Genomic DNA, 15623 nt, shown 5'->3' with positions numbered 1-15623 from the left:
GGTTTCCTTTGGAAAGAAGTCACTGGGGACTTCTGGAGTTAGCAGAGTTTGAGTTTTACAAATATACAAGTTGAGCAGAGGGGGATGCTCCAACAGGCTGCCAAGTCAGATCTCCAGAGTAGCAACCAGCTTCCCCCACCCCGCCATGTCTCCAGAATTTGCAGGCTCCAAACTCATGTCTCTCACTTGAAAACTGCAGTATGTCCTTTGTTCCTTATCACAGACAACTAGATGTTAATCATTTATTTTAGTACAATTATACGTCACCTTTATTCTGTCACAACTAACGATTCTATCATCATTAGCCAAGTTTGGGTGGGTTGCTTGATAGGCAGGTCCCGCTTTTGCTCCATTCAGAAGACTTAAGGAAGATCAGAGGGAGCATGCTTCTGAATAGCAGGTGCTAGAAAGCGAGTGTGCTTGGGTCCGGGGCCTGCTTGGAGGCTTCCCTTCTGGGCATCTAGCTGGCCACTGTGAGAACAGGAGGCTGCACTGGATGGGCTCCTTTCAGGCTGATCCAGCTGCAGGGCTTTACTAAAGTTAAGGCCCAGCTATTGAGAGTGCTCTCCCAGGAATTGTCAAAGAACGTTTGCTCTCATTCTGTAATAGGAACATGGGAAGCTGCCTTATATCGAGTCAGACCATTGATCCATCTCGCTCAGTACTCAGAAAGGCGGTCTTACCCCTTATAAACCCAGCCGACCGCTGCGCTCTGCAGCTGAGGGCCTCCTGCAGATGCCATCTCATCGGGAGGTCCGTTCCGTAGGAAGCGGAGATTTAGTGTGGCAGCACCTACCCTGTGGAACTCCCTCCCCTTAAATATCAGGCAGGCGCCATCTCTGTTGTCTTTTGGGGCCTGCTGAAGACCTTCCTCTTTCAACAACCCTTTTAAGTAGAGACCTTATTCCAGTCCACGTCTGTGCTGGAGTTGCTTTTTAAGATGTTTTAAAACCTTTTTTAAAAAATATGTTTTTAACTTTTTTTTAAGATGTCTTGAAAGCTTTTTGAAACATGTTTTTAAAGATATTTTGTTTTAATGTATTTTAAAATCTGTTTTTATGTTTTAAAGTGTTTTTAGTGCTTTTATTTGCCGCCCTGGGCTCCTGCTGGGAGGAAGAGCAGTGACCGGCAGCAATGGCTCTCCATGGTTCCATACAAGGGTCTCTCCCAGACCTACCTGGAGATGCTGCTGGGACTGAACCTGGGAGTTTTGCATGCTCTGTCCTCGTTAACCTCCTGTCCAAATTGTTTAAAATTCCAGATTAACCAAAAGTCTCTATGTACGTATAATTGTGTGTGTGTTGCAATCCCTCCTTGCCCTCAATAGAGCTCAGAAGATGCACACCCCAAGGCACAGATCCTCCCTCATTTCAGTAGCAAACGAAGAGACCTCCTTACTCCCATGCACATTGGGGCAGGGGGTTGCCTCTGGGAGGAGGATGCGCTCAGCTTCTTCTAAGCCCCAGGCCTACCCAGCTGGTGTCTCTGGCTTGCATACTGCTGTTGCCAGGGACAATATCCTGTAACCCTTGGCCTGGGGAGGGTCCTTTTGATTTCTCTGACTCTTCCCCCCTCCCCCAATATTTTCCTGCAAGGGAAGAAGATTTTTGACCAATGATAGAATGCTTCTCCTCCCTGGCCTCCTCTCTCCTCCCACCAAATGTCCAGGCTGGAATTCTAGGATTTAGTAGACGTGCAACTTAAGACTCCATGGTTACAAGATTAGTCTGGAAATGGGCATCTATACATCTCTCCCTTGAACAGGGAAATCCCAAAGTACCCCCCCCCGTACCTCAGGGATTAGGATAGCACCACACTAGCTTGGAACTTGGAATCTAGTACACAAGACTAGCTGGTTATGAGACAGTCCTGACAGGGACACGCCCTTGTTCAGCAGTCCTTCAGAACAGACAACGCAAAAGTGTACCTCCAGTGAATATGGCACCCCCTTGCCACCCAAAAGACTGACATGTGGCTTATATTGCTCAGGCAGAAACAGCTATAGAGGTCCAGCAGTGGGACAGGTGTAGACTTGCTTGTCGAAAAGTGGGGGGCATGAAGCTTACCTCGTAGTAAGGACAGCCAGGAACACAGCGCAGAAGATGGCAGTCAGCTAAAGCATTACTGCTTAGCAGTGGGACAGGTGTAGACTTGCTTGTCGAAAAGTGGGGGGCATGAAGCTTACCTCGTAGTAAGGACAGCCAGGAACACAGCACAGAAGATGGCAGTCAGCTAAAGCATTACTGCTTAGCACGACAGGACTCCCCCCTTCTCCCCTACCTGCATCCTCCCCAGATCTGCCCCAGAGGGTTGGAGGAACCCCTAGAACAGATTTCTCATAGAATCTTGGAACAGTAGATTGATTGATTGGTTGTATTTATATACCGCCCCATAGCTGAAGCTCTCTGGGCGGTTTACAGTAACTAAAAACATTAAAACAAATATACAAATCTAAAAACACATCTTTTTAAAAACAATTTAAAACACATGCTAAAATGTCTGGGAGAAAAGTCTTGACCTGGCGCCAGGCACACCTCGTCAGGCCCTCTGAGAGGGCCCTCTCTCTTGTTGCCATCCTCCGAGCTTCCTAGAGTTGGAAGGGGCCTACAGGCCATTGAGTCCAACCCCCTACTCAGTGCAGGAATCCAAATTAAAAGCATACCTGACAGGTGGATGTCTGGCTGCCTCTTGAAGGCCTCCAGGGATGGAGAGCCCACCACCTCCCCAGGGTTCCATTGTTGAATCACATTGACAGTTAGGAAGTTTTTCCTGATGTTCAGTCAAACTCTGGCTTCTTGCAACGTGAGCCCATTATTCCGGATCCTGCACTCTACGACAATTGGGAAGAGATCCTGACCCTCCTCTGTGTGGCAACCTTTCAAGTACTTGAAGAGTGCTATCATATCTCCCCTCAGTCTTCTCAAGGCTAAACATGCCCAGTTCTTTCAGTCTCTCCTCATAGGGCTTTGTTTCCAGTCCCCTGATCATCCCTAACCAGTGCTGAATAGAGGGGAACCAATACTTCACAAGATTTGGAAACTATACTTTTGTTATGCAGCCTAAAATAGCATCTGCCATTTTTGAAGCCACATCACACTGCTGGCTCATATTCAGTTTGTGATCATCAACAATTCGACTTGTGGAATACCCTCCCCAGAGGCATCTCCCTGGTGCCTGTGCTTTGGTTGCACCTATTGTAGCACTTTTTGATCCTTGCACTAAGTTATTCCCCTTACTGGTCTTACGCTGATTTTAAATTGTTTTTCGCTTTTGTGACTGTGCTGGTTTTTGTTGTTCTTGTTTATAATTGGTGTTAGTGTTTTTTATCTTTTGATTTTTTTATTATATTTTCTGTTTCTGATGGTCCGTAAACCATCCATGTAATTGTTCTATGGCCAGTACACACGTTTAACAAATAAGTCCAAACAGAAGCAGATCCTGCCTGTGGGCCTCTTCCCGCTGGGGCATCCAGCAGGCGACTGCGAGAAAGGGATGCTGGGCTAGACAGGCCCCTTTTGGCCTGATCCAGCGGCGGCGGCTGCAGGCCTCTTCCGATGTTCTTAAGCCAGTGACAAGGCAGAACCGGTTTCTTGAAAAAGTAGATGGGTTGCTCGAACGATGGATCTCTGCCCGAAACAAAGCCATCGTCTCTACTCAAAGGTTAACATGAGAACACGAGGCGGTGGCAGCATCTAGTCCACATCCTGCCCTCGCAGTGGCCAACCAGATGCCCCAAACGCGAGCCGGCAAGGAGGGCCAAGGAAGGAAGCAAGCAAAGAGATTGGGCAGCAGTACACGGCCACAAAAGGCGAGGAGGAGGAAGCCTGGTGATAGTCCAGACAGAGTAAAGGCCTTGGGCAAAGCGGGCCACTAGGGGGTGGGGCCCCTTGGTATCAGAATGTCGGTCTGTATTGTCCCCTCCCCCATTTTTAACCGGGGTTTCCCTTCCGGGGGAAACGCCCCAGAGAATCCTGGGAACGGTAGTTTTACCCTCATAGAGCTCTAACGCCCAGCGCCCTCCACAAACTACAATTCCCAGGTTCAATAGGGTAGGCGGGTAATGCGCTCTAAACGAATATGTGTGTGGTTTTGGCTCGGGAGAGGCACCCTCTTTTTGCTGCGGCCAACGCCCCGCTTGCAAACCAGCCCCCCCCGGGTCGCCCAGTCCCCCAACATCGCGGTCGGCCTTCGCCAAGCCAGCCAGGCGGGCGGCCAGAAAGGAGGCGCGCGGGGGGGGGGGAGGACCAGTCCTTCCTACCGATCTAAACTCTCCCCCCTAAATCTGCTGTTAGCTGTCGGGGGGGAGGGGCTGTCCTGGAGGGGGCGGAGCGGGGCTCCCCTCTCCCCAGTCTCCCGCCTCCAGGCCGAGGAGGAGGAGCTGCCGCCGCCGCCCTTTGAAGCCAGCCGGGATGTGATGTCAGGAGCGGCGAAAGGGAGGGACGGAGAGGAAGGCAGGAGGAGGAGGAGGAGGAGCTGCGGCGGCGGCGGCGTGCAAAACAAGCGGAAGCCGAGACAGCGAAGCGCCTTCCTTCCCTTCTCCTCCCTCTCCTGCGAGGGGGGCGGCAGCGGCGGCCCGGCCGGGGCACAAGGGCAGCGCCTTCTCCGCCTCCCTCCCCCTCTCCGTCCCGCGATGACGGCGTCGGTGTTCTTCGGCTGCGCCTTCATCGCCTTCGGGCCAGCTCTGGCCCTTTTCTTGCTCACCGTCGTGGCGGAGCCGCTCCGCATCATCATCCTCATCGCGGGGTCAGTGCTGGGACGCCCGCGCGCCTGCCGCCGCCCAAAGAGCTCCTCCATCCCAGGGCAGGGGAGGTGTCCGTCGCCGCGGCCTCCCTCGCGCGCGCTCTGGGGACGCGTTGGGGGGTCCCGCGGGGAGGGGGCGCACCTCCGTCCCGGGACCGGCTCTGATCCGGGCCAGGGCCCGCCTCGCCGGGGTCGAGCGTGCAGGCCCTCGAAGGCACCTTGTGGCCCATCCTCCTTGGGCCTTGGCCACTGGGGGGGGAGGGGTCTTGGCCTGGCGGCGGCTGGGCCTCCTTAACCACAGGGAGGGGGCCGGATGGGGTCTGATCCTGCTCTCTCTCCCCATCGCCTCTCCCGGCGCCGCAGGGCCTTCTTCTGGCTGGTCTCGCTCCTGTTCTCCTCTCTGGTCTGGTTCATCGCCGCCAAGGCCAGCGACCCGGCCGACGAGGTGCTGCAGAGGGGTCTCCTCATCTTCGGCGTGGTCGTCTCCGTGCTCCTGCAAGAGGCTTTCCGCTTCCTCTACTACAAGCTGCTCAGGTGAGGGGGGAGGGGAGCACCTCCAGAAGTGAGAGACACCCCCCCCCGCTTGGCAGCACCTGATGCAAGGGGCGCTGGGGGGGTGAGTAGGCAGGGGAGGACCCCCATGGACCATATAGTGCTGTTTGAAAATATAGTGTAAAATGGCAGTAGAATACCATCACCTAGCCACACTTACCTGTTTGGCTTCCTTCTAACTTTCTCCAGCCCATCTGGCTGTGAAGTGGAATGTCAGCTATTTCCTAGTGTGTTGGGAGACTGTCCAGAATCTCCCATCGGGGCTGAGGGCCAGGGTCCAGCAGCCTTCAGAAGCAGAGTTGACAGACAGCGTGCGGAGCAGAGAGAGCAAGGGAAAGAGTCTCCAAACACCTTTCATAGTGATGAGGAGCTGGAACAAAAGGACTGAAGTTCCCGTCTTGTACATCAATTGAATTATTTTGGTTAGGCAACTCTGTATAAAATGTCGGAGTTTGTGGATTATCGTCATCCTTGGGGTGGGAAGGAATAGTGTAATAGGGATCCTTGCTGTTTCCTCGGCAGTTCTTTACGCTGGTCACTTTGACACACTCCAACCCTTCCTTTCCAGAAACAGTTTAATAACGTGATGGTTCCTCATTCCACACTCACTTAGGCCTCGTGGCTGTTGTCGCCCTTGCTTTCCTTAGCATCTCATTATGTTGATGGCATGCTGTTTCCTGATAACCTTATCATACTCCGAGAGGTCAAGGTCTGGCATGATAGTAATGTAGCACAAAGTTCCAAGAATAGCACTCTTCAAGAACATGAAAGGTTGTCACACAGAGAAGGGCTGGGATCTCTTCTTGATTGTCCCAGAGTGCAGGACACGGAATAATGGGGTCAAGTTGCAGGAAGCCAGATTTCGACTGGACATCAGGAAAAATTTCCTGTTAGAGCCATACAACAATGGAACGAATTAGCTGGAGAGGTAGTGGGCTCTCCAAAACCAGAAGCATTCAAGAGGCAGCTGGACAGCCATTTGTCAGGAATGGTTTGATTTGGATTCCTGCATTGAGCAGGTGGTTGGACTTGATGGCCTTATAGGGCCCTTCCAACTCTACTATTCTACGATTCTATAAATGTTTCGTCCCTGTTGGCCTATTCTGGCTGTCCCACTCCGAACTTGACGTGTGCTATTTATTGGTGGTTCTGTGGGCCTAGCAGTCCACATTAACATCTTTGGCACACATGTATTGGAGCAGGTGTCTAAAAATGGCAGATACTTTTACTTCACAACTATTCTTGTTTATGCAACAATTTGCTTGATTGGTTATTTGATAAGTAAGCAATTTGCTCATGCGATTAATCCACTGACATTTTGTTTATTGGGTGACAACCCTAATTACTAACCCTTCCTGTTGCTAGCACTACCCTGCTGAAACCCCCCACCCTATCTCCCACAAAGGCTGTGGGGTCGAGGCAACTTCACAGCAAAGCAAGACCTCTGATAGTGCCTCATCTTGTTGGGGACAGAGATGGTGTGTGGATTGCCCCAGACACTACCACAGGGACTTGCTGGACACAGGTGTGTGGGGGGGAAGGGGCTACTGAGGCCTCTGGCAAATGTGGCATTCCTAGGCCCTTTGGTCCCAGTGGGGGCCAGTGTGCGTGGCTTGCGGACTGGAGATGCTGGGCCCACAGGGGAGGCACATCAGCCCCCACCCCCTCTGATTCTGGCTCACCGCCGCATGCACCCACATGGGTTAACCTTGAAGGCTGACCCCGATGTGTTGCCACCTGTGAAACGGGCAAGATGGGTGTCCCGTGGGTATGAAGGCCTGCAGGCTCTTGGGAACGGCCTTCCTTGTGTGGACTGGAGATGAACCAGCGGAGCCTGGCTGTGATTTTATTTATTCTCATGGAAGTTTTATTTTGAAATAAAGTTGAACATACAGGCACCAAAGGGAACAGCACCAAGACTGCCCAGTGCGCTCAGTGCTGCAGATTTCCAGTATAAAGCCCAGGTTTCTCTTTCTCTCCCGCTGCCCAGGAAGGCGATTCAAGGGCTGCTGGCTCTTAGTGACGACGGCTGTTCTCCCATCTCCATCCAGCAGATGGCATACGGTGCGTTTCTAGAGGAGTGAAGTGGCAGGAAGGGTTTCCTTGGGACTGAAAACTCTGGCCAAGGGAGCCCACCTCTCTTTTTCCAGGGCGTCCTCATGCCCTCTCAGTCCAGGGTTCCAGTGGGATTAATCTCCTTGGGGATTCTGGAGGAAGAAGGGACGATGGGAAACTGGTTGCTTTGAGCGACCGATCGTGTGTGTCCCTCTCTTTATAGGTTTATTCAGAGATAAATGGGAGGGGGCTGTTACAGCATTTCTCCCTCCCTGGTAGTTGAGACAAGCAGGGTGGTGTCTGAGCCAGCTGTCTTCTGGGAATGCAAGAGTGTCTAGGGGAGTCAGGAGCAACCCCCCCATTGTTTGTGGTAGTATCAGACTAGGAAGGGAGGGAGGCAGTGGTTCAGCACTCGAGGGGGCAGACCGTGAAAAGGGCCCTGAAGCTGGTTCAGTCCAAAGGAGTCCCATCCAGTCCAGCATCCTGTTCCTCAATGGGAAGACCACATGGAGAGCAATAGCCCTCTCCTGCTGCTGTTCCACAGGGACAGATATTCAGAGGCATGCTCTGAAGGAGAGCTACGATATGCTTGAAGGAATGACCCCAGCATAGGTCAAAGGAGGCACTCTAGCTCAGTAGTGGAACATCTCTTTTGCATATGGCTGGAAAAGGCCTTTCTGGGCAGCTGGAGAGACAACGCTGGAATAGTTGGACCAATCATCTGACAGTACAAGGAAGTTTCCTGTGTTCCTATTTATATCAGCCCTTTATTCAGAACCACACCCTGTTTGTGGGGTTCCTATTATGCATCTGGTTGGTTCCTGTGAGAAGAGGATGCTAGACTGTGACGGTCCTTTGGCCTGATCTAGCTGTCCGGTTCTGATGATGCCCTTCACCATGCTGAGGGGATTCTTGCTTTACGCTTAGGGGAAGGACCATAACTCAGTGGTGAGAACATGTTGGAAGATTAGAATAGGCAAAGGGGTTTCTTCATATAGTGCCTAGTTCAGCTCTGGGATTTGCTCACCCACCTGGATGACTTTAAAAGAGGATCCTACAAGTTCATGGAGGATAAGACTATCAGTGGCTACTAGCAGTGTCACGGTGTTTTGTGCCTGCTGTCGGAGGTGGTATGCCACTGAATGCCAGTTGTTGGGAATTGCAGTTGGGGGTGCTCTTGCTCTTGTGTTCAAGTCCTGCTTGGGAGCTTCCAGTGGGCATCTGGTGGGCCAATGTGAGAACAGGATGCTGGACTACATGGGCTGCTGGCCTCCTCGGCAGGCTTTTACGTTTTCCCTTCGAGTGCAAGACGGTCCCATGCTCATTCCCTGGGGTGGCAGTCCTGGGGAAATGTCGCTGCTTGGGGCTTTGGAGAGCTGGGGCACTCCTGGGCCGGGTGGACCCATGGCCTGATTCCGTAGGAGGCACTTCCTTCACAAGGCTCCTTGGCTGTGCTTTCCTTCCCTACAGTGGCTGGCTTGGGCTTTGGGCTGATGAGCGGGGCCTTCTCCATGATCAACCTGCTGGCTGACGCTCTGGGGCCAGGCACTGTGGGCATCCATGGGGACTCTCAGCTCTACTTCCTGACTTCAGGTAAGGCCTTCCCTGCCTCTAAGGGCTCACTGCAGACCATGCTGGCCTGTCTTCTCCCCTTCTCTGACCAACCATGTTTCCCGTTGCAGCCTTCATGACCCTGGTGCTCATCCTGCTGCACACCTTCTGGGGGATCGTCTTCTTCCACGGTTGTGAGACCCGGCGGTGGTGGGAGGTTGGTGCTGTTGTGCTTACGCACCTCATCGTCTCTGGCCTAGTGAGTAGCAGAAGGGGTGGTTGTGGCGGTGGAGAGAGAGGTTGGGGGCATGGGGGGCTGCACTTCTAGATTTTCTCTGGGACCTTGGGGAAAAACAGGTTTTTTATCACTCTAAAAGCCATAGTATAAAATAAAAGTAGGTTGGATGAAAGCATAATAAATGAACCACTTATAATAGGGCTGTCGCAATGATAAAAGACTCAGTGAAGTTTAAAAGTAATTGCATTCAATAATTTAAACTACCAAAAAAAACCCTAACCCTCTCAATCAGAGGAAGTATACTACCAGGTGACTAAAGCCTTCTAGATTCCCAGCTGGTCTTAACTATTTAGTATTCAGTATTTCAACTATTTAGTGTATTAATATAAATCTCTAGAGCAATTAAATTGAATTTACTGTTAATTAGCTACATTTTAATTGGAAGCATAAAATACATTCTACGTTCCACTCCAGTGGAAAGTTCAATATTCTCAAGTAGTGCCCCAGGTAGAAAGAAAAAAGTCCCCCAATTTTTTGAAATCTTCAAACAAGTTAGAAGAACTTCAGGTATAAAATTTGTATTACCAAGAGGGAACAAGAAATGAATAAGCAAAAAGTGTACTTGGAACTGTGGACAGAATCTGTGAAAATGGTCCATGGAGGAAATCCGTCCATGTCCATGAAAATGTAAACACATCTGAAAAGTTAGAAACTGCATGAAGAACTTTTAAGATGGAACAATAATAAAGACCATAATAATGTCTTCATATTTCAGAGGAAGCGACTGGCTAGAGTCAAAACTTTCAAAACGTAACAGGTAGAAAAACGAATTGTGCATCTGACAGAAAGAGCCCACTTAGAAGAGTTGCTTCCCTCAGCTTCTATCCAAAAATGTTCCAAAGAACTAGCTCCTTCTAAGACCCCAAAGCCTGGACAAATAAACATGTTTTTAACTTGCACCTAAATAGTTGTAATGTGTGGGCCAGTTAAGAATCCGCTGGAAGGGAGTTGCATAAATAGGACATCACCACAGAGAAGGCTCTGTCCGGAGTCATTTGTCTGCTCACAGCTCCAGCAGGATCTTCCCCACTTGATTGTAGTGCAGGAGTTGGAGGGTGATCAGAAAGGTGCTCTTTCCAGGAAGGACTTGGGTCCCAAGTCGGGGACCTGGCTTTATAGGCTCTTTATACGCTAAGAGCAAAACCTTGTGTCTGCTAGTTCATTGGCAGCCAGTGCATTGTGTTAAGGATCTGGATGGTGTGATCCCTCCCCTGAACCAATGGTTTGCAGCATTCTGCACCTGTTTCAGCCCATAGATGGGCATAGATGCTTGTTGCCAGAGGAGGTGCTTGGGCCTCGAGGGACAGTTTAGAATCAAGGAACACAGCCAAGCTCATTAAGTCATCATTTGTGAGCTAAACGAAGGTCCTGCGTCACCCTTGTTTTCCCTCCTTTAATTGCAGCTTGGAACCCTTCAACTTTTTCATCAAAACTGAGGGTCACAAATATTGCGCAAGCCAGGAAGAGTGAGAACCTTGACAACATTTGGTTCAGGACAAATGGCCTCATCTTCACTTGCCTTAAATCTGCCTTCTTGTTTTTTGACTTAATTGCTGGAACAGAGGCTTTCACCTCCAAACAGGGAAAGGCGTTATTTAATAGGGAAATAATTGTCTAGTGTATATGAGCTTTAGGGAAATTTTTTAAATCTTGCAGCACGACTCTTTCAGGACAAAGAGGCAAAGGTTACCTCTTCTGAAGTAATGCTTTCAAATTTCAGTGACTAGTCAAGGACCACCTTAAAAAAAAAATCCTCAGCTTTTTATTTTTAATAGTCAAGAAGCTACGTACCAGGGGTGTTTTCTGGGAGATAAATCACCAGTCTCACACTTTGTCTGGGTCACACCGAAAGGGAAGGAGGGGGCTGTGATGAATCCAAGAGTTGGCCCCTTCCTCCTCCTGTTGGTATCTAGAGAGCGATGTTTGGTCTGAAATGATAAAAGGGGACTGGGAAGGGCCGTAGCTCAAGTGGTACAGCACCTGCCTTGCATGGAGAACATCTCAAGTTCAGTCCCCAATGGCATCTCCTCCAGGCAGGGCTAGGAGACACTCCCTGCCTGAAACCCTGAAGAGCGGTTGCTGGTTGGTGTTGCCAGTACTGAGTTAGTTGAACCGATGGGTCTGACTCAGTGTAAGTTGACAGAGTCAAATATAAAAGGGAAACAAACTTTCTCTGTTCAATTATCAGATCAACAGAAATCTAAATAGGCAAAATATTGGACATTGGGTGTAAGCAAGTTTCCGAGAGCATACTAAAATCTTTTTTTCAAAAAAAAATTGATTGTTGTAATAAAACACAGTTCCTACTCGTCCTAACCTTCGACTTAGCACAACGTGGTGGTCTGTTTTAAGCGATTCAGAATTTTGTGTAAAGTTCCTTTCTTTCCCTCTTTCCACTTGCCATCTCTTAACTTGCCCCATTTTGTGTGCAGGGGATGCACAGAGGCTTTGACAGGAGCTCCAGCCCATGCCTGCTGGAAATCCTTGTGGAGAGCTCCCAGGAATCCGGTCGGATTCCATCTGCTTCCACGGAGGAGCATTTTAATAGGCCCGCCATCCCTGTGAAGGGTAGAAGCAGCTGTGGGTTGAGGGCCAAGGAGAAGAGTCTGTGTGCGTCCTGTTCCCGCTGCTAGCAGAGCCCCAGCAACAGCGCCAGGAAGAAAGAGGAGCTGCGGATCATTCAAGGGGTGCTCCCCAATGCGCCCCAAGTGGGTGGAGGGCTCTGGCCTGCCTGTGTGGCTTCTCACACCTTGCCTTTTCTTCTTGCAGACGTTCTGGAATCCCTTCTACCTGGGCAGCCTCCTCCCTGCCTACCTGCTCATGGCAGGTGCCGCTGCCTGGGCCTACGGTGTCTCCGGGGGCTCCAAAGAGAACCTGCGTCACTTTCTTCTGTGTGAGTATGGCCAGAGGCTGCCCCAGAGGCAAGGAGGGCTGCAGTCTGCCCTGCCAAGGCGCCGCCTCAGCCTCCTGCTCGGGCTGTCCCTCCAGCCCCACAGCTGCAACCTTTGCCCATGGGCCCTGGCACCCACAGGGGAGGAGACCAAGAATGCTGGCCTTTGGTCTCTGGAGTCAGCTTCATGCTGCAGTTCGGTGCCCATTCCTTGGCGCCTCTGACTTCCCTCCTCTTCATTTCCACAGGCTTGCGGAGCGGGACAGCACCCTCGCCTGGATCCTGAGCCCCTGTGGAGCTTCACTCTGGCCTGTGTTTTGGAACCACTTGCTGGGGTGTTGGGGGGGCAGGGGGGGATGTTCTGCTGTGCCTTCAGGATTGTTTCTGGCCGAAGGAAGGGGCCAAGCCGGTTGGACCTGGGGGTGGAGGAGCAACTGGACCTGTGCCCCAGAAACCACTCTTGGGGAACACGGTTGAAGAACCTCCCAGGCGCCCATTCTCCAGCCTTCCGGAATCCTATTCTTTGGAAGCCAAGTATGGCGGTGGGTGGCCCCACCCTCCAGGGGGAGGGATTCGGGGAGTTACTAGCAGACACTGGCTTGGGGTGGCTGAGCGTCTCTTGTGCGCATATGCGCAACAGCGGAAAGGGCCAGCCTGGAGTGCCACATGGGTGGGTGGGTGTCATTGGCGCAGGAACCGGGGGGGGAATGTGGCCTTCCCATCTGGCATTTGACTGCACATTGTTCCCAATAAAGAGAGACTGGACAAGGTCCCCAGCATGTGAGCCTGTGTGTGGTGGTGTTAATGATAATGGGGGGGGGGGCTCCATAGGCAAATGTGTCCTCTGCCTGCACAGCAGCATTGCTGTGTGTGGCAGTTACTGTCACACAAGCAAAGAGATGGCCTCTGCCCTGAGGCAATGCAGTCTAAATTGGGACAGCAGAGGGCAGGACAGGATTGGGCACTACTTGCTCTGGAGGCCGTTCGTGCCCAGGCAGGTGAAGAGCTTCCTCTCTTGCAGTTACGGTGGCTTAGGAGGTGGGCAGCTGGTTCTGCCCTGTGGGCAGGGCTAGGTGTCCTTTGGGGACCTTCCAGTCACATGTTCTGGATCGTCCACTCTGTTCTCGGTAGCTGGGGGGTGGAGGGGGGTGACTCTTCCTGCAGTGGCAGATAGAGCTTGCTCTCTGCTGCATTCTCCTTTAAATTAAATGGCGGCTGCTTACAGCTGGTGTGCAAGACTCGAGGGGTGGGAAGGGGCTGGCATGGTCTATTAAGAGGAGAGGGCCTGCTTGGGGAGGGGGGTTCCTCTCCTTGTAAACAGCTCCATGAGTTAGGAGCATTCTTAGGGGTATGTTCTGCTTCCACTGTTGGGGGCAGCATGTTTCTCAATGCAAGTTGCTGGGAACTGCAGGAGGGACGAGTAACCTCCCCATGGTCATTTGGCTGGCCACCATGAGAACTGGATACTGGACTAGAATGGCCACTGCCCTGAGCCAGCAGGCTCTTCTTATGAAAGATTTTTTAAATGTTCAAAAATTGGGGGGGGATTAGTGGTAGGGTAATGCACAGGTATGTGCAAATACTGAGGAGGTTGATCTGTGTGAACGTAGAAGTGGCCCCGACCTGGAATATCCCCCGAGAGCAAAGGCAGCTAGTTTGCGCCCCATAGCCTGGTAGGGTGATAGTTCTTTCTCACTAGCACATTTCTCATTAGTCTCACATCTAAGTGGCTGCAGGGCAGGTAAAAATGAGCTCTCCTGCCACAGCAGCCGCAGAACAGCCTTTACCTTGGCAGTGCTAAAGGTCATCTAGTCTTGCGATGCCCAAAGTGCCTGTATATTGTCATAAGGGGCTGCTGCCCCCATCAGCAGGACACCCCCGAGTCCCTCTGGGAGGTCCTTGGGCTGAATTCAGTGCATGTTGGGCCGTGCGGGGGAGCACCCTCCCCTCATGCATCCACATGCAGTGGCCTCTCTCACCGCAGCTCAAGACACCTGTGGTGCTCAGCTGGCCTCAGCCAGCTGGGCACACGGCTGCCACTTCCTGCTGCTGCTGCTGGAACAGCTTCCTCTGCAGTGGGGGGGGGCGCCCTCCAGCCCTGGCAAAGGAGTGTGCCACCAATTGGCTGCCATTGCACATGCAACAAGCCAACCCTGGGCACAGCTGCTGATCCCCTAAACTGGCCACTGACACGCTAGGCCCCCAATTTTTAAAAAGCTGCCATGGTTGCAAAGTTTATTACTGTATCTTAGGAAGCTGCCTTACATGAGTCAGAGTCATTGGGCCGTCTTGCTCAGTACTACCCGCACTGACTGGCAGTGGAATGCTTGGTGTTGGCCCCGAAACGTCCTGCATGCAAAGATGACCTAAGGCCCTTCCTGAGGATTCCCCCCGGCATCACTGGGGGGCATTTTCTCTGCAATTAGTATCATTTGGTCACTATTTGGGGGCAATTATGCCAATGCCAGACTTGTTTTCTAGTGTTCGTGTGGTCTTCTGATTTTTTTTTAATGGTTTGTGTCCATTTTTCTGACTGATTGGCATTGCAAGCCAGCCTGGCAAGTCATGTGGCTTGCACTCCTCTTGCATTTAAAGTCTGCATTAGATCTTAATTTTTTTTAAAGGACACTTATTCTCTTATTCCCCCTCCCCTTCTTAGTTCCCTGAGCTAGGTGAAGAGAATGGGAAGGTGCCTGGCTGGCAGAGCTCCAGAAAGGCAAAGCTGGGAATTTTTCTCTGCAGCTCAATGTGATGACCCCATTTCAGAGCTGTAGCGTAGCACACCAGTGACATTTCAAAAACTGGTTCTTTTTATCATTTGCGCATCTAATAAGTGAAAAGGCTACTATCTGTGCAGGGTAGCTATGGTGAGATCCAACCCGCCCTCCCCACAGAGCTACCTCCTCACCCAAGCCTGCCCCTCGCACCTTCCTTGTGGCCTTTTTTGGTGTGGATTTGGTATGTGTTGCCGGGGAGGGGGAGGGGAGTGTGCTGCTCTTGCACTCCTACTTCTGGGCTGCTTATTGGGGCACCTGGTTGGCTGCTGTGAGAAGAGGATGCTGGACTAGATGGGCCCCTTTGGGCCTGATTCAGCTGCCTTAGGGCTCTTCTTGCGTTGGACACTTGCAGAATGTTAAAGGGTGGGGTGACCTGTAGCAGTATATTAAGTGCTGTGCAGAACCACTATTGTAATCCCACTTGCAGGTCATTGCAGAGCAGCGTCATGTGATGACTGTACAGGGCCTTTGACTGGAAGGCCCCTTCCCCAACCCCTGTGTCGAGTTGAGTTACATGATCGTCACACCTTGCGCAGTTCCACGCTTTGTTTCTGCGTGCCAAGGCCAAGGACACCCCACGGCCAAGGAGCCACATGGCCAAGGACACCCCACGGCCAAGGAGCCACACAGGCTCCGGCAGGAGGACTGACTACTGGAGCGGGCTGCCCACAGCGGAAGCAGGCCTAGCACCTCGACAAAGGGCCTCCTCTCCTGTCCATGGGACCCCCTTGTGACGACCTTCCCTGGTTCTCCCTGTCAG

At 51.7% G+C, this 15623-nt stretch overlaps 1 protein-coding gene across 1 annotated transcript; it reads left to right on the top strand.

The window, feature by feature from the left end:
• Positions 1 to 4080: 4080 nt before the first annotated feature.
• On the top strand, positions 4081 to 12870 carry LOC133377753 (gamma-secretase subunit Aph-1b-like). The gene is made up of 7 exons (XM_061612379.1): positions 4081 to 4743; positions 5104 to 5274; positions 7283 to 7356; positions 8818 to 8940; positions 9030 to 9157; positions 11966 to 12089; positions 12335 to 12870. The coding sequence occupies exons 1-7, from the start codon at positions 4415 to 4417 to the stop codon at positions 12370 to 12372; spliced, it is 987 nt and encodes a 328-aa protein (XP_061468363.1). The 5' UTR covers positions 4081 to 4414; the 3' UTR covers positions 12373 to 12870.
• The last annotated feature ends 2753 nt before the right edge of the window (positions 12871 to 15623 follow it).

Source organism: Rhineura floridana, chromosome 1 (genome assembly GCF_030035675.1).
Source record: "Rhineura floridana isolate rRhiFlo1 chromosome 1, rRhiFlo1.hap2, whole genome shotgun sequence".
In the NCBI taxonomy this organism is placed as follows: Eukaryota; Metazoa; Chordata; class Lepidosauria; order Squamata; family Rhineuridae; genus Rhineura; species Rhineura floridana.
This window is presented reverse-complemented; position numbering and strand designations above follow the sequence as displayed.